Source organism: Raphanus sativus, chromosome 6 (assembly GCF_000801105.2).
Source record: "Raphanus sativus cultivar WK10039 chromosome 6, ASM80110v3, whole genome shotgun sequence".
NCBI lineage: Eukaryota > Viridiplantae > Streptophyta > Magnoliopsida > Brassicales > Brassicaceae > Raphanus > Raphanus sativus.
The window spans coordinates 39,663,337-39,684,863 of record NC_079516.1 but is presented as its reverse complement, the minus strand read 5'-3'; the positions used below and the strand labels follow the sequence as shown (position 1 = coordinate 39,684,863).

General features: G+C 35.4%; 2 protein-coding genes across 2 annotated transcripts; both read right to left on the bottom strand.

Moving 5' to 3' along the window:
- Positions 1–190: 190 nt before the first annotated feature.
- Positions 191–1,396, bottom strand: LOC108807078 (protein IRREGULAR XYLEM 15). Its single transcript, XM_018579320.2, has one exon. The coding sequence runs from the start codon at positions 1,294–1,296 to the stop codon at positions 319–321; it is 978 nt and encodes a 325-aa protein (XP_018434822.1). The 5' UTR covers positions 1,297–1,396; the 3' UTR covers positions 191–318.
- Positions 1,397–8,017: 6,621 nt separating this feature from the next.
- Positions 8,018–13,942, bottom strand: LOC108813822 (kinesin-like protein KIN-4B). Its single transcript, XM_018586493.2, has 23 exons — positions 13,636–13,942; positions 13,177–13,329; positions 12,962–13,111; positions 12,657–12,877; positions 12,223–12,410; positions 12,011–12,135; positions 11,778–11,814; positions 11,597–11,688; positions 11,327–11,434; positions 11,129–11,242; positions 10,953–11,043; positions 10,744–10,856; positions 10,562–10,657; positions 10,249–10,479; positions 10,086–10,166; positions 9,916–9,987; positions 9,743–9,821; positions 9,637–9,668; positions 9,454–9,551; positions 9,263–9,352; positions 8,950–9,165; positions 8,697–8,868; positions 8,018–8,591 (listed from the first exon to the last, which is right to left on the bottom strand). Exons 1-23 carry the CDS (start codon positions 13,768–13,770, stop codon positions 8,214–8,216), a joined length of 3,072 nt encoding a protein of 1,023 aa, XP_018441995.1. The 5' UTR covers positions 13,771–13,942; the 3' UTR covers positions 8,018–8,213.
- Positions 13,943–21,527: the final 7,585 nt, after the last annotated feature.

Sequence of the window (21,527 nt, the reverse complement as noted above, 5' to 3'; positions counted from 1 at the left end):
ATGAATGAGAGAGAATAAGCACAGACAAGTTAAACGGTTCTTGCTTCTAGCTGAATCATCTGAAAAAGCCAGATAGGCTCACCAGAACCATCATATGACTGAGGGTATAGAAAATCAGTTTGTGTTAATTTGGTTTGTTTAATATACGATCATCTGTCGACTTTACTTGAAATACATCTAACCGAGGGTATAGAGAATCGATTGGATTAAATTAAAATCTTAACACAGATGATAAGATCCAAGATTTACAAATGAGAAGAAAACTTTTTATTTTTACAACACCCCGCATAACAACAATGCATGACGTCTCTCAAATTTTTAGGACAAGGAAGAAACAGAGCGTTTCTTACGATCACTACAAAACCGCGTGCTGTTCTTATCCATCTTATCCAACACGTAGTGCGCAAGCAACTCATTAGACTCGACAAGATTCTCCCGACACAAGAACTCATCTCCACAGAGCCTCTCAACGTCTCTGTAATAGTCATGCACGAACACATGCGTCTTCGGACTCCCGCCCTTTTTGCTCCGAGCAAGAACCGCCGCCGTGAAGATCGACGACATCCTCCCGGGTCCTTCGTGCGCGTCGCCACGTGGCCCGTCCACAAAGATCACATCCCAGTCAACGTCGTAGACGTGATTAGGCAAGTCGTTTAAACCTAGCTTGCAGTCGGAGAAGAGGAGATTCTGCACGGGACGGCACTCGTTACCGGCGGCTTCTTTCGCCGCCGCGACTAGCTCTCCGGCCTCGTGAGCTCTGGTCGTGTACTGAACGTCGAAAACGTCGATCTCCGGGTGGATCTCTTCGAAGTAAGCCGCGTAGTATCTGTTCTCCTCTACGAAGACGGTGCGTCCGTTGTGGTTTAGCGCTTTCCAGAGGAGAGTCTCGTGCGTGAGGCCGAAGACGAGGAGGTTGCACGGCGGAGCGCAGCGGCGGAGGACGTCGGAGATTGACTTCATCTCGCCGTAAGACATGTGGAAGCTGTCGTTGGACCTTGAAGCGTAGTGGAGCAACGCGTTGATGGTCGTTGTGGGGAGGTTGGAGTTGGTGGTGGTGGTTGTTGGAGAAGGTGAAACTCCGGCGGCGGATGTGACGACGGCGGCTACGGCGGCGGCGACGGATGTGTTTTTGGAAGGGATTATTGTGTCTCTGGTGTAGAGGAGAGTGAGGAGGAAGATGATGGTGAAGAAAGAGACGAAAGCGAGGAGCCATAAGCGAGTCGTGCTTGATTGTTTTTGGATGTAAGGATGGAGGAGGATGAGCTTCGTGTTCGTGTTCCCTGACCCGTTCTTCATTCTTGTATTCTCTTTCCTCTTCTGAAGATTTTTGAGTGAGAGAGAGAGAGAGAGGAAGAGGATGAAAGATGGTTTAAGATTTATCAAAGGGAGAAAGATGATTTAAAAGGAAGTGAGTAGTGAGTAGATTTCGTAAAATGTGAACTATAAGCAAAAGAGTTGTATTAACGTAGTAGACCAAAGTGAAAAACGTTATGATAAGTTCTGATTAACATTCTAGAAGTTTATTCACCAAATACCCAACCGTAAAAACTTTATATATATATATATATATATCCAAATTCTCTACTTTCTTAATTACTCGATTATGACTGAAATATTCGAAGGTGTGAATTTCAAATTTTGCATCTTTTCTTGAATAAATTTATTTGCATACTAATTTCCAAATTCAAAAAGTTGAAGAAAAAAAATCAACAAGCCAGAATTATTGATTAAAATGCCGTTAAGCCGCTTTTAAATGGGACAAGTATTCTTAGCAAATATTTAATTAAAATGTAAATGTTATCTAACGTCTAGGAAAAACACGAAAAACGATTCAACTTCTTTTAATTTAATGAATCTCATTTTAAAGAAAAATCAAGAGAGTTGTAACTTATAAATTAATACCAGATTCACCTTAAACTTTTAATCGTAATAAAAATAGTATGGATCGTAGAGTATACAGATTTTTAGAGGTTTTGTCGTGTTCATATTTGACTAAATGAAAATTTTGTTTTGATTAAATTCAAGATTCTTTTTTTAATAGCGTTAAAAACAAGATTCTACCCAAAGGCGTGCATGTATTATTAATTTCCATTATATATTTATACAACTTATAATGAGGGTGTGTGAGGTTGGTGTATGTATAAGTGTAAGAGTTTCGGTCATTGCAAGAGACATCAGATCTAATTACAGACCAAACGTCTCGGTCTCCCATTGCTTTTGTTTAGCTCTTAAGGAAACAGCCCATAACTACGAGATAAAAACACGCACACAAAACATGAAAACTCTAGAATATTTAATATGAACATAAAAATCCATTTTACGTTTGCTTTGATTATGTCGTTAGCAACTCACATAGTAGTACAACCTTACCAGACAAATGGATTGAAAAAAGGGTGCGTTCTTTTGGTTGTGACTCGAATTTAGAAACTCCTGTAAAGAGTATCAGCATACGTTGAGAAACTCTTACCTAAGAAGAATGTTTCGAAAAGACTAATCGTAGGGCATCTCCAATTCAACTCTATTTTTTACTTTAAAATAGAGTTTAGAGTAAAAATGCTCTAATGGTACTCTATTTCTCACTCTATAATAGAGTGAAAATATGTTTACTCTAAATATAGAGTAAGTTGTTTTTTTTTGTTTATCATTCTATTTTCTACTCTAAAATAGAGTAGTATTGGAGCAAAATTCATCTTTATTATAGAGACTCTATTTTAGAATAAAAAATAGAGTGAATCTTTGGAGTTGTTCTAAGTAAGTTTTAGAAAACGCAGCTTGACAGAAAATCTGTGGACTTTCTAGAGTTTGATAATAGAAGACCACCCCACGTTATACAAAGTACGGAAGTGTTGATAAAAATAAACAAATATTTGATGCCTCGTACGCTTGTGATCCAAGGCACCTCTAGAGATCAAGATTAACCTAACTGTGTCTCCTACCTTTGCTATAAATGGAACATTTTTTTGTCGTTTTATCAGTGAGAGAAATAGTTATTGATGAAAAGAAAACATAACAAGTCTAAGAACTTAGGCTTTTGCATTGGTTTTCTCAAGATATGACTTGTAATCTCAACTCTATTGAATTTTGAGATCATTTAAGCGACATGCAATGTATCAAACTGGTTAGTAGTACTCACATAAAAGCATCTCCAATGGTACACAAAAAAAATCTCTATATTTCACTCTAAAATAGAGTAACTATATTATAGAGTTGGATTTGATCCAATGTTCACTCTGTAATAGAGTTACTCTATAATATAGTGGATTATAGAGTAATGTTGCTTTTTCACTCTATATTTGGAGTTAAAAAGCAACATTACTCTATAATCCACTCTATTATAGAGTAACTCTATTATAGAGTGAACCATTGGAGCAAATCTAACTCTATAATAGAGTTACACTATTTTAGAGTGGAAACTATAGAGTACCATTAGAGATGCTCTAAGTCTTGTGTTTTTTTCTTTTCAGTCACAAGTGCATTCTTTTTTGTTTATTTGAGCGGAGCGTTCCATTATAGGCTGTTGCACTAGTACTACTAAGCAATTCATGTATTATTGATACGAGACAACTTCCATAATTTTGCCGGAATCATATGTGAGTCCATAGTTTTTATATGGGGTTCAAATCTCTAATACCTGAAAGATCCGGATTTGGCGAAAACAGATCTGATGTAGTGGAAACTTCTAAGGGATGGAATTAGATCCGCTTATTCCAAAATCATCATAAACTGAATGCAACCATAGAGTCTAAAAGACTATATATAAGAATGACATAAAACCCTAAAATATTAAGATAATTATCAAAACCCTTAATTAAATAAATAATAATATATTTGGAAATATTCCAAATATTTATTTGCATCATTCTCTCCGGGTTGGAGAAAATTCGTCCTCGAATCTTGATCGTAGTCTTCGAATCCAAAATGTTTTCCAATAAAAATTCTTCCTCGAATCTTCAATATCGTGTTTTGCACGAGTTTTGCACGGATCTGTTTGTAACTTGAATCTTCATAAATCCGTTTTTGCACAAATTTTGCACAAATGTTGCACGCATCAGAATCAGATTATCAAGATTCTTCACAAAATCTTCATAAATATTATTTCGCCCTAATTTTACACGGCTCCGATTTTCAAAGGATCCGTCTTTGAAGACAGAATCAATAACTTGAACATCATCTTCATACACATCATAGATCGGATTACCTAAAATCTCTCGATAGATCTCATGGTTCTCTTCTCTCTCAACAAAAAGATTTTCGCCCCGGATAGGATAGATGCTAATACTCACCATGACATCCAGAATCGTTCTTCGATTGAGAAACCAAAGAGACGCGGCTCTGATACCAACTGATGTATCGGAAGCTTCTAAGGGATAGAACTAGATCCGCTTATTCCAAGAATAATCTAAGGTTTGTGAATACTCTTCACAGTGCTTAATTAAAAGCTCTTGGGGTTTGTGAATACTCTTCACAGTGGTTTATAAAAACCTCTTTAGGGTTTGAGAATACTCTTCTCAGTGGTTTATCAACCTCTTCTGGAAAACTTCTTTTATTAAATCATCATAAACTGAATGCAAAGTTTAAAAGATTATATATAAGAAAACCATAAAATCCTAAAATATTAAGATAATTATCAAAACCCTTAATTAAATAAATAATAATATATTTAGAAATATTCCAAATATTTATCTGCATCAAAACTCGAACAGAATATCCAAACACCCATGAATATACGGAATCTTCTTTACAAAGTTGTCTTCGCTCTTGCACGACCACCAAAACAAAGTGCTAAAATAAAATTTGGAACAAAGTGCAACAGCAATACTTTACTAACATACACTTTTAGGTTGCATGTTCTAGTCAACTTTATATAAAGTATAAGTTGTTAGGTGTTGGGACAAAGTGAAAAGTTAAAATGAACAAAATTTGTCTATACAAACGGGTGGACTTAATTACAGTTTTGAAAATGATAAATTAAGAAATAGTCAAATAACAGAATGATGATAATATAAAGATCTAAAATTTTGGATGGTGACACATCAACGATATCAAAACAAACCCACTAAGATAAACTGATTTGATAGTGGTTGAAATTTCAACTTGAATCATTATTATTCATTTATTTTTGATATTTAGCGGTGGTGGCTTAGAGCATGTCCAATGGTTAGAGCCCATTATAGGTTATAATGATTAGTTTAATTGTTAATTTTGTAATTTGTGAAGTTTAGAACAGTAATTTGTGAAGTTTAGAACTCTTGTTAATGAAATTAAATTTTGTCATGATCCAATGGTAAAACCTCTTTGAGGTTCTTAAATATTTTTTTTAGTTTTAGAAGTTGAAACTTGAACCTCTTAAACCTTACTTCTTGCATCATATACTCATATAATTCCTAATTAACAATCAGATTTTTTTTGAGAAAAGGCATTCAAATAACAATCAATCAGATTTAAGACTACATATTATAAATCATGTAGCATAAATGATTTAGAATTCCTAACAAATCCTCTATATGTTAATCCCGGAACATTACAACATGCTTTTGTAAACATGTGTTATTACGTAGTATACAAAAAAATATTCTTAATTCTTTTTTAAATAAAAACTACAAAATTATCAAATATGATTAACATATATGACAATTAATGATTATGAATCATACATATTTAATAATAGTTTTTATATCCTTTCTATTTTTTAAAATTTATATTATTAAAATAAATTAAACAATCACATTAAGTATATAATAAAAATTAGATTTTTTTCTTATATGTTATATTTATTTTTTTAAACGGTTATAAATTACTAAAAATAATAAAAGTGACACATTGAAAATTTTGTGATCAGTTGTTCATTTGTTTTTTGTTCAAACAAGATACAAATGACCATAAATTGTATAAATATAAAGTCTTATTAATAGATATTTATATTATATTTATCAATTAAATTAAATTATCTACTATATAAAAATATATAAATATGTTAATTTTAAAATTTGCATTGAAAATTTATTGACATCTTAATGTTTTAATTTTAAAATTTGTGATTGAAAAATCTCACATTAAATTTGTTGTGATCAACGGTTTAAATTTCCGTTACAACAAATATACAAATGTTAATAAAATCATATGAGTAGGAAATGTTAGTAATAAATATTTGTATTAAAATTCACTATATATATGTCAATATCATTAAAAATTTAATTATATACCATATAAAGTAAATAAAATGATTGTTTTTATTATAAATAAACAAAAGGTATGAGTTTTGATTATGTGCTTATTCCAATGTATATATTTTTTATGTATACAACTCATTTTTTAAATAGGTGGTTTCTAATATGTTATTTGATCCTGACAATCCTAGAAATATATTTTTTCAAATCGAAGTGATTTTTAATATTGGAAACACTGTATATATATGTTATTTCATTTAGATTAGAAAATAATTTAGTCTTGATTTTTATTCTTAAAAGGCTTCTAATGAAATATCATAACAATATTCCAATTACCTTTTTTGAGTTTGTTCGAAGAATGAACACTTGATCATTCGCCTAATATTTGTTTCTCTCTAATACTCTATCTAGCTATTATAATTTTAAGAGTGAAAATTTTGAACTATTTATAACAAGTTTTCTGGTTTATCATGTTCTTAGTTTATATGATAGTTTACATATATTAGCATGGTAAAGTATTGGGCAAATGTCTAAAATAGCACTTTTTATGTTTTTTGTCACAAAAATAGCACTAAAAAAATAAAATGATCAAAATAGCACCTTTTTGTTTTGAAAATTTTCATTTTTATTTTTTATTTTTAAAAATTTGAATACATTATTAAAACCCAACCCCTTGACTCTAAACCCTAAGTTTTAGATTAATTAATCCAAAGGTTATAAATGAATATTTACCCTTCAATAAAATTTATTTTGGTCATTTTCTTCTTTGTGATGCTATTTTTGTGACAAAAATTTGGTTTAGTCCTATTTTTGTCTTTTTCTCTAAAGTATTATATATATATATATATTTTATCGGTATACTCTTAAGTAACTAATAAACCTGAAAAGTGTAGGTTAATAAAATAGGTAATTTATTTTGGAGCAATTCTCTCAAATAGCACTTTTGAAGTTTTTGTCACAAAATAGTATTTAAAAAATAAAATGACCAAAATAGCACATTTTTCTTTTGAAAATTTTAATATTTAATTTTTATTTTTAAAAAATTGAACACATTCTTAAAACCCCACCATTTAACTGTAAACCCTCAGTCTTAGATTAATTAACCCAAGAGTTATAAATGCATATTTACCCTTCAATAAAACTTCTTTTGGTCATTTTTCTCTTTGTGATGCTATTTTTGCGACAAAAATTTGGTTTCACGCTATACTTGTCTTTTTCTCTTTATTTTGTTGTTCTAGAATTAGATGGTTTTTAGACCAAACCAGTAAATATATACGAGACATACATTTATATTTTAAATCTGTACTTATATTCTATAACAATTTTATATAGAATATTTGAACACTAACCCTTGAACGCAGTTTACTAGTGGTGATTTTCTTCAAAAGATTTATTGTTAGATATATATTTGAAGTGGAACTAATTTTTATAAATGTCAAATATTTTTAAATCGACACTTATGTAATTCACCAAAATCAGAAAATAAATTAAAAAAAAAACTCATATCAGTGAAGAATGAAAGCACTTATGGAAAGTCAATATTAAACAAATCGGGAGCAGAAAACCTATCTGATTTTAGTGATTTGTGTCAGCCGCCTTTTATGTATATAAAGTCTTTAAAATTAGTATTAATAAACTGTAATACATTAATTCTTCGGTAACAATGATCGATTTAAAAGATCAATATTTGTATTTATCATTTTACGATAGTAAAGATTGCATTGTTTCAAAATATTAAAACCATTGAACAAACATTTGTATAAAAAATTTGCTCCGTGCATGCACGCGATTATCATCTAGTTTGTATTATTGCAAGGAGACTATTGTAATGACTCATGGGGCCGTAGTGCTTTTGATCAATTATGCTTCTTTTGAGGATTAATTTCTGAGAAGGAAAGAGAATATTTGAGAGTGTAAAGAACAATGACTGCTGCAACCCAAACGACCAACTCTAAATCTATCAACAAAAAGAGAAACAAAAGGCTCATGTATAGACAGATGTATCACGAGTCAACCCCAAGTACACCCTTAAGAAAATTGCGAAACTCAGTGTCGGCGGCTCCACGAGTAATAATCACCATCATCATGATGAGTCTTAGACATGAAGAGCATACTGGTCTCATCGTTATGCTTAATCCACTCAGAGAGCTTCCATGGTTTCTGCCATTTCCATTTAAACTGAAGCAGCCATTGATGATGACTTCTCTTCCACTTCCACAGCTTCCCACCACTCTGTCCCATTTTCTTCATTGCCTTCATCTTTCTCTTCTCTTCCAACAGAGCCGCTGATTCTCTCACGGACACATTGACTGTACCTGGCGCAGCGTATTTGAGATGCTTTGTTGCTCGATGATATGAAGGTGGAGACGATTGGTTGCTCGCATTACTATCCCCATATTGCTTTGATGAGCTTCTTGAAGTTACCTGCGAGAAGTGAAAAAAATTGCATGTTGTTTTCAAGGAGAGATTCTCACATAAGAGGTTTGGATTTCAATTTAGTAAAAAAAAAGAAAGTTTAGAAGTAAAAACCGATGATGATGGGGATGATGAAGCCAGCGCAATGGACAATGTATGCTCCCTTGTCTTTTTCTCTTTAAGTATCTCTCGGTTCTGGACTTCAGATAGTTGTAATAAGCAGAGGAGATCATTTAGTTGCTCCGTCTTCTCTTTGATGTCCATGTCTTTCTCCCAGATTTTGCATCTGTGTGATTTTCATACAAAATCAAAACAAACACCCTCTCGTCCCAAAGTCTTGTCTTTAATCAGATTAGAGAGTAGTTACCTTGCTTCGGCAGTGGAATTAAACACATATTGAAGCAAACACTTGGCATCGGTCATGGACTTGATGGAGTTCCACCGAGTCTTAGTGTGTAGGTTATGCTCTCTTTCCTCTGCTTCTGAGAGCTGAGAGGCCATGGCTGTGAGAGCATTTGAGGAAACATCCAACATGCTCTCAAGAGAAGCTATTCTCTCCAATCTGGGTTTTGTTGATAAAAATCTGACGCATAGAGAAAAAGATAACACGTCAGAAAAAGGATTAAGAAACTTGGTTTAAGGCAAATGTCAATACAGAGTCACTTCATCCAAAGTTGTACCTGAACTGTCCATTTTTCTCTTGATGGGGAGTTGGGGCAAAGTTCATTTCTCTTTTTAAGGAGGTTAACTCTTCAGCCAATGCAGCTCGTCTGTACACAACCACAGTAGATTACTGATTAGAAAAATTTCTGGGAGAAAGAAGTTTGTACCTAACAACATGACTGAAACAGAATTTAAAAAAAAAACGCACACTTGGATTTGCTTTTCGTATTGGGAACGAACTTGATGTACTTTTGTCATAACCTCTAGCTCGTTATCAATCCATTTCTGAAGATTTTTTCCGTTCACCTGGAAATTATATGAAAAGGAAATAGTTGACACTTGTACGAGATGGTGGGATGGGATCCATATCTAAATTAGGAGATTTTATTACCTGTCTAGTTGGTGGTTGACCATTGGCCGCCACTGAGAAAGAAAGTAAAGGATTATGAAAAGACAAACACAAACCAGCTAAAATGTTTCTCTGGAAAATACATTACCTGATGACTTGCGAGATTCCAGCAGCTCTTTAAGTCTTTTGGTAGCCATTGCTGCCTCCTCTGTTTTTCTATGAAGAACCTGGAAGACATTAAGATGCATTTCTCATGAGATTATTTTCTTTTGGCACTCGAATTAATTAATTCTTCAAAGTGTTTTTCTCAAGTACTCCTACCATTTTTTGACGTCGATTGAGGGCTTCGAGTTTGAGTCTTTCATGCTCTGTCTTCCTTCCTTCTTTCTTGAGCTACCGGAAGGATGATAAAAAAAAAAGCGAAACTTGAGATTAGTTCAAATTAATAATTAGAAGGACTAATATAGATGAAATGAATGCAGATAAAGTACCTGCAATAATTCTTTTTCTTGAGAAGCTTTCCATTGTCGGAATTGATCAGCTTCTTGCTTCATCTTATGTTGTAATTGAACCTAGACAAACAAAAGAAAAGGAATAAAATTAACATGTAGATCAAGAAGGAAAAAAAATATGACAACAGAAACAAGACGAAACCTTCTGAGCCTTAATGCATTGTATTTCAGCTTGTAAACGCTTTGCTGCATCTTCACTTTTCTGTTTTTGTTTCAAGGCCTCAACTTGATTTTCTTGTTTCTTCTTAAGATTTGAAATCTGTGTCTCGAGTGCTTTTAGTTTTTGTGCATGGCTGTCTCTTGCAACTTGTGCTTGTCTATCAGAACTAGCAGCAAGTTTCTCAACTTCAGCCAACAATAGATCTCTCTCAACCTGTACACGTTACTCGTGACTCGGTATTGAAACTTCAAGTAAGAATATCAAAACGAGAAAAGTTAGTAATGCTATATTTCACCTGTACAGTTCTCTTCTCTTTCTCAAGTTCCATCATTTTCTTCTCAAAGTGTTGTCTGATAATTTCAGTTCCAGCCCCACATATTTTCATCTCGGACTGCAAATATAAAAACTATAACATGATTAAAACAATCCAGTCGTTATAAAGATGAATAGAAATATTCAATGGAGTAATGACTAGACCTCTTTCTCCTCCAGACGTTTGCTCAGTTCACTTAATTCGTTGCCCATGTTATTCTGCCTAAGTGCATGCTCCCACTCTTTAGCTGCTCCATCTATATCTTCAGAGATTCCACCTTGTGAATCAGAAAATATTACAAGATGAAGTGAGGGTATGATAATGCAGAGTGCATTTCATGAAAAGAAATTCCAGAGAAGCCTGTGTTCCAAACCTGATGTTGCTTCACTCATTTCATAATCTGAATCTATACTTTCGAATCCCCTTTTGAGACAATCATCTTTTGTAGAACTCACACCATCTTCCTGAGTATATGATCAAGTGAACACCTCTTTTAAGAAAACTGCCAGATAAATCTAATCTTAATTCCCTAATGCATACAGCAATTACCTGTGTAGTCATATTGCAATTGTCAAGTGTAGCTCTCTTGCTGCGATAGATGTGAAGTTCTCGAGAAAGCTCATCATTGGCAGATTCTAGCTTCATGATCTTCTCTCTCATTACCTTAAAATGGAAGGTATATACGATTAGTAGTGAGAAGTTTATAATACCATCTGACTAATTTCAGCAGAAGATAGATATATGTACCTGCACTTCCTTTGATGGGGTTTCCCCACGAGCACATAGTGCAGCTTGTAGATTTTGTAGCTGTTGACGCATCTTTTGCATCTCATTACATATTAAGTCTTTGTTGGCCTGTACAACAAGATAAATAAAGGAGTCTGTCCTGTTAGAGCTCCCAAGTGAATATTCTTACTTCTTTTTTTTCCATATATAACTTCTTATATTGTATTAGCTGATAGTGGTGTTCTATCTGCAGAATTGAAAGCTCATCTAAGGTAATTCCTCGGTACTTACAACAGGCTTATTCTGAATATTCCGAGCACGATTTGCATATTTGAGTGTGTTAAGAGTTTCTTCAGCATTGATGTCAGCGGGACTGATGCAAGCTATAAGAATAATGCAAACAGAGAGAGACGGTTTAAATTTGTGGATATGAGACATCCGGGGGATTAACGCATACAACTTACAAGTTTACCTATCATGACTGTTTTACTATTTCCACCAAGAGAATCCTGCAATAATGTTAGGAAATTTTATGAAAAATTTATCACATGAATCATATAATGTATGATTATAAACTGGGAAATATTCATTCGTTATGTATCATATTTAGGAGGCCGTAAAGATAATGCTGTTAAACTTTTGATGTATTCTGATGTTGAATAGCTTCACGTATTAGGATCTAGAAGAGCAGAGTTAGAGATGAACCTGCAATAACCGAGTAAGTTTACTATCACGGTAGGGAACATGAGCACCTTCTTTTCGCTTTTTCTCATCTCCAAGTGCACTGATGACATTACCAAGTGCTAGGAGTCCTCTATTGATGTGAATTCCTGTTTTATAAAAAAAGAAGTTGGAGTTAAGATGCAAGTCAACTTGCTCTGAAGGATGTAAGATGGGAAGCCAGTTGTCGTCCTGACCTTCTTTCAATCGAGCACCGCCTGAACCTGTCCGTTTAGCTCTTTCAGATCCAGCAAGATCTACGAGATGAAGCTTGGCACAAGAATACTCCTCACCCATATCCTCATCTACGGTGTCTTCAACCACTGAGATGGGAGTGATTTTGCGTGTCTGTTCTAAGGTGATTGTGAAGATGGCATGTGAACGGCTTTTGATATCACACATAAAAACTACATTAGGATGCATTCTGAGACTTCGATACAATCATATAAGCACTATGCTAAAGTTTAAGTCTTATTAAGGAAATAATTTATAGGAAGAGGAACTGTTTATGATGTCTCCTTGTACCATTCAAAACATCTACGTCTAATAACACTAACCCTCATTAACAATAAATGAATCTAAAGTGGAAAGTTTAATGCGAAAGCCAGGGTAAAGAAGAGATTACTCTAACCTAGACTGATTATTCATATTAGTGCTCCCAGTGGCCCTGGATAGAGACCCTTGCTCTAAACAGGAAGCCATTTCATCCTTAGTAGCTATGGGAACTTCAGTTGCGCCAGAGAGTGTAATGACCCCGTTTGGCGACTCGCGAATCTGTACAGGGGACTTACCCTTTCCAGGGGCTCCTCCATTGACACTATCCAGCAAATCCAGAACTTCTTCCTTGAGAATCTACATATGAGGAAGAAAAAAAAGGCATGATGAGGTCTATCTACAGTTATTCATGAAATGATATTGACAAAAAAAACTGATTACCTCGATAAAAGAGACATGTAACTGGAACTCCATTTGTTGCTTAACAGACTCGATTTTGTTGAAGAGAGCAGTCATGACTTGAGGAATCAACCCATTGCTTGTACCGTCTTTAAAAGCAGTCCCCATGGTGTATGTTTTCCCAGATCCTGTCTGCATCATTTATCCCCGGTGAATCTTGTTCCAATTTAAAGAGAGTAATTAATATAAATATATACCTGACCATAAGCGAGAACAGTAGCATTGTATCCATGGAACAAACCATGAACAAGAGGAGCAACACATTCCATAAACATGGAGGAAGAAGGAGAAGCATTACTTCCTCCACCATAAACGTGATCAAATGTGAAGGAATGTGTTCCCATTTGCACCTGCACCAACAGTAATTAGAATCACATGAAAAATTGGTATATTTAATACAGTAACAACGACATATCTATTATTATTTAATATATATATATATGGTAAAAAGAAAAAGAAAAATAAATTGACACTGTTTTATAAGAGGAAGAAAAAAATAAATGAATGGTGTCAGAGTTGGAACTGGGATGCGATCGTGGATCCATCCAGGGAACAACGACGACGCGTTTAACATATCATCGAAACGAAACTGACTTTTAAAATTAAAATCTCGAATTTGACGATGAAAGGAAAAAAAAAAACTCTCTCTCACTCACCTGTGGCGTTACCGGAGAAACCGAAACGCATTCCCTGCAGCCCTGACTTATCTCGTCTCCGATCAAAGGACGAACGTTAACCGCCACTTTCACGCTACATCTCTCCGGCGACGAAGAAGATGAATGTAACTCCATCGAGAAAATCTATAATTCAGAATCAGAGTCTCTCGAATCTCGATATCTTCTCGTCGTCTTGATTCGCGGAATGTGAACGAACGAGTCCACCGAGTCGCTTCCCTCGGGAGAAGGAGAAGAAAAAGTGAGGAATGAAGAAGCAAGCTTAACTCCACTCCCCTCTCTCTCTCTGTATACGAGGTATCTTTGCCTTTCCCGTTTTTACCCTCCGATAAACCTCGAATTTACTATCCTACCCTCCACGTCACCTAAACCACTGGTCCGTAAAAATACGCGATTTATTATATTCAGATCCATCTCTACACTCTTTAATCTTTTTCTAATAAAACGTTGGTTGTTACGTGCTCCACAAAAAAAAATAAAAGGATAATTATTATTTTATGGTTGGTTTGCCGTAAATAAGACAGATAAGCTTGTACAAGTCGATGGTTCCAAAGCTGACCATTTAAAGAAAATATTGTTGTTTCCATCGGCTCCTTACCCAAAAGACAAAATAAATATATAAATGAAGAAGAGTCAAGACATGCGTTTCTCTGGTCCTTTCTTCTGCGCGGGAAAATCCCAACAGTTAATATATACTAGATTAGGACCCGCCCTAAAGGGCGGAAATTGATTTGTCAATTTTCAGTTAATAATATATGGTATATATAATATGTGTATATAATATTATATATATTTTGTGTAACATTTATATATATATATATACATATTAGACATATATATTAAATATTTTATTAAATATATATATAATTTAATAGTGTTATAATTTGTGTTGTACTTGTTATTAGTTTGTATTTAATCTTCTTTCATTTTTAGTATAATAATTTGTCTTGTCACACTTTTTACCTTTTAACTTATACACATAGTTATGCCCTTTTTCAAAAAAAAAAAACTTATACACATAGTCTCGTAAAATGTAATATATAAAAAAACATATTTAAAAAATCTACTGACCATATGCCACCATTATTTGGTTGTTTGAACAAAAAAAAATCATGTTCTTGCATAACTGTGTATGTTGTGATATAATGTAGGTGAAGAGTAAATATATGGAAGTAAAGTTAGTGATACGAATATGAGCCTATGTTGGTCTATGCCACAATTATTTGGTTTTTGGAAGATCAATGAGCATAAGCATACACGGTTTTTGTATGCTTACGTTGTAAATGAGTCGGATATTTTTCTCTTATGTCTGGAATGATATGGAACTCGTTGATTTAAGAGTGGTTCAGTTTTATATGATCTAATTATATTAAGAGATTAATCAAAAATATTATAAAAGTGTTACTGGTTAGGTTTAACTAATCTATGTTGGTTAAGATTTGGTTTAATTTAAGTTGGTAGGTTACATTGTATAGGAGTCATGATATATTTTAGCAACAACTATGAAAGAGTCCAAAATTTAAATGAGAACTTCAAATAGTAGATAATCCCTAAATTAATAGATTAGATGTATGTTTATAGGAAAAAAACAAATTTTTATTTTTTCCCCTAGGGACTAGTACGCTCCTTTTTGGGCCTTTGTTGAGCCCTATCTCACATGTTTCTCTGCATGGCCTCATTAGTTAGATTGTAACAGTCCTTTTATCCACTTTTATTTTATTGCACGAATCATACATTTATGTATGTTTCATTGTTTATACAGAGAAGACATGAACAAGACGAGAAGAAGAAAACAAAATTACCTATAGTATTAGATTCTAACAAGTATGACATTAGTTATATATATAGCCCGCATAATACTCTCAAAAACAGATTTATTGGAGATATTAGATATAAGTATAAAGTTGTATAGCACTTTGACCCAAAAAAAAAAGTTGTATAGCCCTTTTCTGGTTGAAGTTATGATTAATCATGATAGCTTTGAGACATGGCTATTATGTTTCACGTCCCCTCCACTAAATTTGCCTTTACCCTACTTATTATAGATGAATTAGTCAAGAATGTGCAATTTTTTTTATATGGGAGTTCTTCGTAATTTGGTAAAATGAATGGAGGTTCGTTAGGAAATAAGTTTGATGTAGTGGGTTGTTGTGCTTCTTTTACGGAAACTTTTATATATATCTCTCTCTGTATAATTATTTTGTATTACATGATTCGATGCTAAAATAGATTATTTGCACCAAACTTTGATGTAGCTTCTAATGTTGGCTTTCGTTATTAGATGCTTATTATTCAAGTTTGGAGTTTATCTAACGAAATTAAGAATGCTGCTGGTACATTTTAAAAAGCATTTGCATGTACCTACCTAATTTCTATTAATTTTCTACATAACACAATTTACATGGCGATTAATGAATTTAAATTTCATTCCCCTAGTGAGTCTCTTAATCCAAAGTTTTAAACATGTTTCTGATCATATCTAGAGACTAGAGATGCGATTGGTAAGCTATTTAGCTCCATATATCTCCAAGTGTCTCGTTCTGATATGATACCTATGGTAGTACGATTTTTTTTTCTATGGTAGTACGATTAAACTCATGCACAAGAAAGCTAAACTATTAGGTTGATGTAGACTGTACATATAGATACGGTATACGTGTACACTGTATATAGATTCGGCAGTGGTCAGCTGGTCATGATTTAAAATTACTGGGTTTCTGGATGTTGCGTCAACTGGACTATATATGCATGCTAATCTTGATTTGTCCAGCTATTACTATAGTTTGAAACCGATCATGGACAAAATCAACCAAGGTACTAATGGGCTCTATAGAGCTCATTTTATTTTCATATGTATACCTTAAGAGGCCGACATGAGAGCACTGTTTCTATATGTTGAATATTTATTATTTTTGTAAGCCGCTGGTTACTTCTATCTTCACATTTTCAGCAACCAGGGTTTTTTTTTTTGTCGGCTGTCCATCTTTATTAGATCAAGTGGTGGTTAGACGAGCCGGTTCTCCGAGGACCCTTTCCGTCTGACCGAATCTGATCTATGTGGGTAAATGTATAGCCTCTATTTATTGCCTCCTTAGCTAAAGCGTCTGTACGTCCATTCCGATCCCGTGGAATATGAGAAACTCTCACATCCTCAAAACCCTCTTGGAGACTCCGAAACAAGTCGGTCTCTCTCACAAAAGCCGGCCAATCCTTCGGGTTTGTGACCATATCTACTAGGTCCGTACAATCTGTCTCGAACCTCATCGTGGTTATCTTCATGTGCCTAATACATGAAGTTGCCCATAGTAGACCTTCCATCTCAGCATGCAAAGCTGAGAGGGTCCTACTACATGCTCGCAATCCAAAGAAATCAGAGCCCATGTGATCCTTAAAACTCCACCCTAAGCCACTGACGCTGCCATTAGCGATCCATGAAACATCGATTTGGCATGTCGGGATTCGGGGTGTCCAAGGGGGCGATGTTTCCATCTCCATAGTGAGGGAGTCATCGAGTTCCTCCTCTACTTCCTCCTTTTCGTTAGCCTTCCTCCAACACTCAGCCTCCAGTGAGGCGTGTTGAAGAGTATCCATCGGGGATACGACTTTCCCATTAAAGAGCTTGTCGTTCCTCGCCTTCCAAATGTACCAACAGATCCATGGGAAGGTATCGAATTGTGGACTCATGGGAGCCACTTCTTTTCTCCTCCAAAACAGAAAGTTCATGTTTTGGTAGATAGATGTACTCGGGAAGTAACCCGGAAAAGACAGATAGTCTGATAAAGCCCAAACCTGAAGGGCCGGAGGGCATTCAAAAAGAAGATGATTAATCGACTCCACTGGGGCAGCACATCTAGGACAACTCCTATCGGTACCCAGGTGTCTATAAGTAAGTCTCTCCGCCGTTGCCACGCAACCCGAGATAGCCTGCCATAGAAAATGCTTCATTTTGGTCGGAGCCTTAATCTTCCATGCCTGTCGTTGTAGGCATGTGAAGCTCGGTTTCTCAACTCCTGTATGTGTGCGACTCCGTTTGGTCGATCGTAGTAGATCATAACCGGTTTTGACTGAATATACTCCTGATTTTGTGTGGTTTCAACCATATCCATCTGGAGCCAAGGACCTAGAAGGTTTGAGCCCAAGTATCAAGGGGATATCATCTGGATGAAAGAAATCTCGTAAAAGTTGTATATCCCACTCCTTGGTATCATCCTTAATAAAAGACTGAACAAGAAGTTGGGGAAGCCGGTAAACAATATGGTCGGCTGGTCGAGGTGGTCGTGCCAATGAATCTGGAATCCAATGCTCAGTCCAAACTCTCGTCTCTCTACCCGAGCCAATAGTTTTCCGTAGGCCCGAGAGAAGTAGCGGTCTAGCTGCCATGATACTACGCCACCCATAAGATGGTGAGTATATTTTCCGGTCTAAGGGGGAGGTATTGTTATAATACCTTCCTTTTAAGACACGCGCTAATAAAAAATCCGGGTAATGAATTAATCTCCATAATTGTTTTGCAAGAAGCGCTATGTTGAAGTCATGGAGATCTCGAAAACCTAGTCCCCCTAAATCTTTGGGGGTACAGATCTCGTCCCATGAAATCCAATGCAAACCTCTGCTGTTTTGCGATGAGCTCCACCAGAAATTTGAAGTCGTACTCCTTAGTTTATCAATAATGCCTTGTGGGAGCAAAAAGCTTGACATAACATAAGTCGGAACTGCTTGAGCCACCGATTTAATCTGAACTTCTTTTCCTCCTTTGGAAAGGAGTCTCGATGACCAATTGTTGACTCGACCATTGAAACGGTCTTGTACGAAGGAGAACACTTTCATCTTCGAACCACATATTTGTTCTGGTAGTCCAAGGTACATCCCCATGCCTCCTTCCGAAGAGAATCCTAGTACTTCTTTTATATCTTTCTTCCGGAAAGATTCCACTTTGTTTCCAAAAAACATCGAGGATTTTGATGCATTAAGTCTTTGTCCTGAGGCTTTACCATATATGTCTAATATGTCCATAATCTCTTTGCATTGGTTTAACTCTGCCTTGCAAACGAAAAGGCTATCGTCGGCAAAAAGAAGATGAAAGATCCTTGGGCTTGCCCTAGCGACTCGGAGTCCCACAATCTTCTTCTCCATCTCTGCTCCGTTAAGGAGCGAAATCAGCGACTCCGTACATAGTATAAACATGAAGGGGGAAAGAGGGTCTCCTTGTCTCAAGCCCCTCCTTGGGAAGATTCGTCCTCTCGGTTGCCCATTGACTAAGACTTGATACGAGACCAACGTGACACAACACATAATAAGGTCAACTAGTCTTTCATCAAAGCCCATCTTCAGCAATAGAGCAGCTATGAAGCTCCATTCCACTCTATCATATGCTTTGCTCATGTCTGTTTTAATAGCCATGAAATCTTCTCGGCATCTCTGGTTTGTCCTCAAGGCATGAAAGCTTTCTTGTGCTATCGGGATGTTGTCAGTAATCAATCGTTTGGCTACAAAGGCCGATTGTGTCTCTGAGATCAAGCGCGGAATCACTCTCTTCAATCTCTTGCATAGTAGCTTAGATATAATCTTATAGCTGACGTTGCAAAGACTAATGGGTCGAAACTCAGTCATATCTCGAGGTTTCTTCTTTTTCGGAATGAGATAGATATTCGTTTGGTTCAAGGCAGGGTCGAAGCTGCCTGTCGCAAAGAAATCTTGTACAAGTTTGATAATATCCTGGCGCATCTCCCGCCAGAATCTCTGGAACAATTTACTAGTCATGCCGTCAGGTCCCCGTGCTTTATCTGGGTTAATATCGAAAAGAGCTTTCTTAATCTCTTGTTCCGACGGATTCTCTAAGAGAAGCCTATTGTCGGCCAGGGATACTTTCTCGGAAACAAAGCGTAGGGAATTATCTAGTTCTGTTGGGGAAGAAGTAGAGAAAAGATCCCGAAAGTATTGAACAGCCACGTTCTCCACCTCGGTTTCCTTCTCGACTAACTTGCCATGCTTGTCTTTTATGCTGATGATCCGATTCTGAGCTCTCTTTTATTTTGTAATGCCATGGTGGAATTTTGTGTTTCTATCCCCATATTTGTGCCATTGGTCCCTACTCTTTTGTTCCCAATAAGAGTTCTCTTCTCTAAAGGCCATAATTAATTGTCTTCTTAGATCTTCCAACTCTTCTGTTGTAGAGTTTTCATCATCTTCGGAAAGATCTATTTTAATTTTTAATTCTTCAATCAAGACGGCAGAGTTTGTAGGATTATTCTTTTTCAAGAACTGATTTTATTTCGGCATGAGGTAACTTTTTGATGAAAACTCCGAATTGGAGTTGCATCAAATTGTCTCCACCCCCAGGTTACTGCTTTTTTAAAGCTTGGTTTACCAATCCACCTCTTGTCAAATCTGAAATTTTTCCTTGTTCTCCGAGAGATAGATTGAATGCGTGCTAGGACCGGTCTATGATCTGAGCCCCATAATCTTAAGAATTCTACGACTAAATGGCCAAATAAAGCGTGCCATTCTTCATTTGTCACTGCTCTATCAAGTTTGCATTTAACTTTTCCGGTGCATCTTCTTCCCACCCACGAGAAAAAATTTCCCTTATAAGGGAAGTCTAACATTCCATAATTTTTTAGCATGGTACGGAAAGGGAGAAAAGAGCTCTCTAAACGACGTCTTCCTCCCCTCTTTTCATGGTTTCCAGTGATCTCATTAAAATCTCCAATCATAAACCAAGCTTTACTTCGTGTTGTGCTCATGCGTGACAATCGTTCCCAAACTAAGTCCCGATGTCTAACCACAGGGTCACCATACACGAATGTCATAAAAATATCATGTCCCTCAAATCGAGTTTCAATATCAATCATATGTTTATCCGCATATAAGATAGTAACAGTCGGATCATCCATATAAAAAAGGGCTAAACCTCCGCTTCGACCAACCGGATCAACGGTACAAACCTGGTCATATCCAAAAGAAACTTGCACATCTTGCAAAAAAATTCCGATTGTTTTTTGTCTCTAAAAGAAATAGAAATTTAGGTAAAACAGAGTGATAAAGTTCATTCAGATGCTCCTTTGTAAGGTCGGCACCCGCGCCTCGACAGTTCCACGCTACTGTGTTCATTTGGGGATCTTTGGTGGTTTAGTTCTCACTTTTGCTGATTTGGTTTTGTTTTTCACGAGTGTAGCATCCTTGTCTTCAAAAGAAATATCATGTGCTTGGGCCATAGAAGAAGAACCTGGAGCCCAGTTTTTGTTTCTTTAGGTGAAGTCCGGCCCAACAATATGTTTCTTTTTTTTGAAGAGAAACCCATTATCGAAAGTAGTTTAAAGAGTATTTCGTTTAAAATAGTTTAAAGAGTAAACTTTTTATATAGTTTTGTAAGATATTCGTTTAAAGAGTAAACTTTTTATTTTATCATAAAGTATATCAAATATATAATTTAAAATGCAGTTTAACATTGTTAAATTTGACTATAATAACATGTAATGTAAATGAACCAAAGCAAGATAAATTCATGATTAAAAGAGATTACTGAGATAAAAAAAGATGATTCGAATATAAGATCGCTTAACAGGAATATTAATGCCTATGTAAAACATGTTTATGTCTCTTCTTTTATTTCTTTTTTGTGTAACTCTTCTTTTATTTATTTATTTACTCGTTTATAAATAAATAAAAAGGAATTTGCGGTAGATAACCATAGAAACAAAATATATTAGATAAATGGATATAACACTGTTGAAAGTTCAATATCCCGAGATTAAGAGCAGCCGCATCCGTGTTATCGTGATGGCTCGATTTCCAAGTTCACTTTTTATTATTTTATTAATTTTTCTTTTCATCTAATTTTGAAAAAAAAAAAAAAATTAATCGTGGGCCACCAC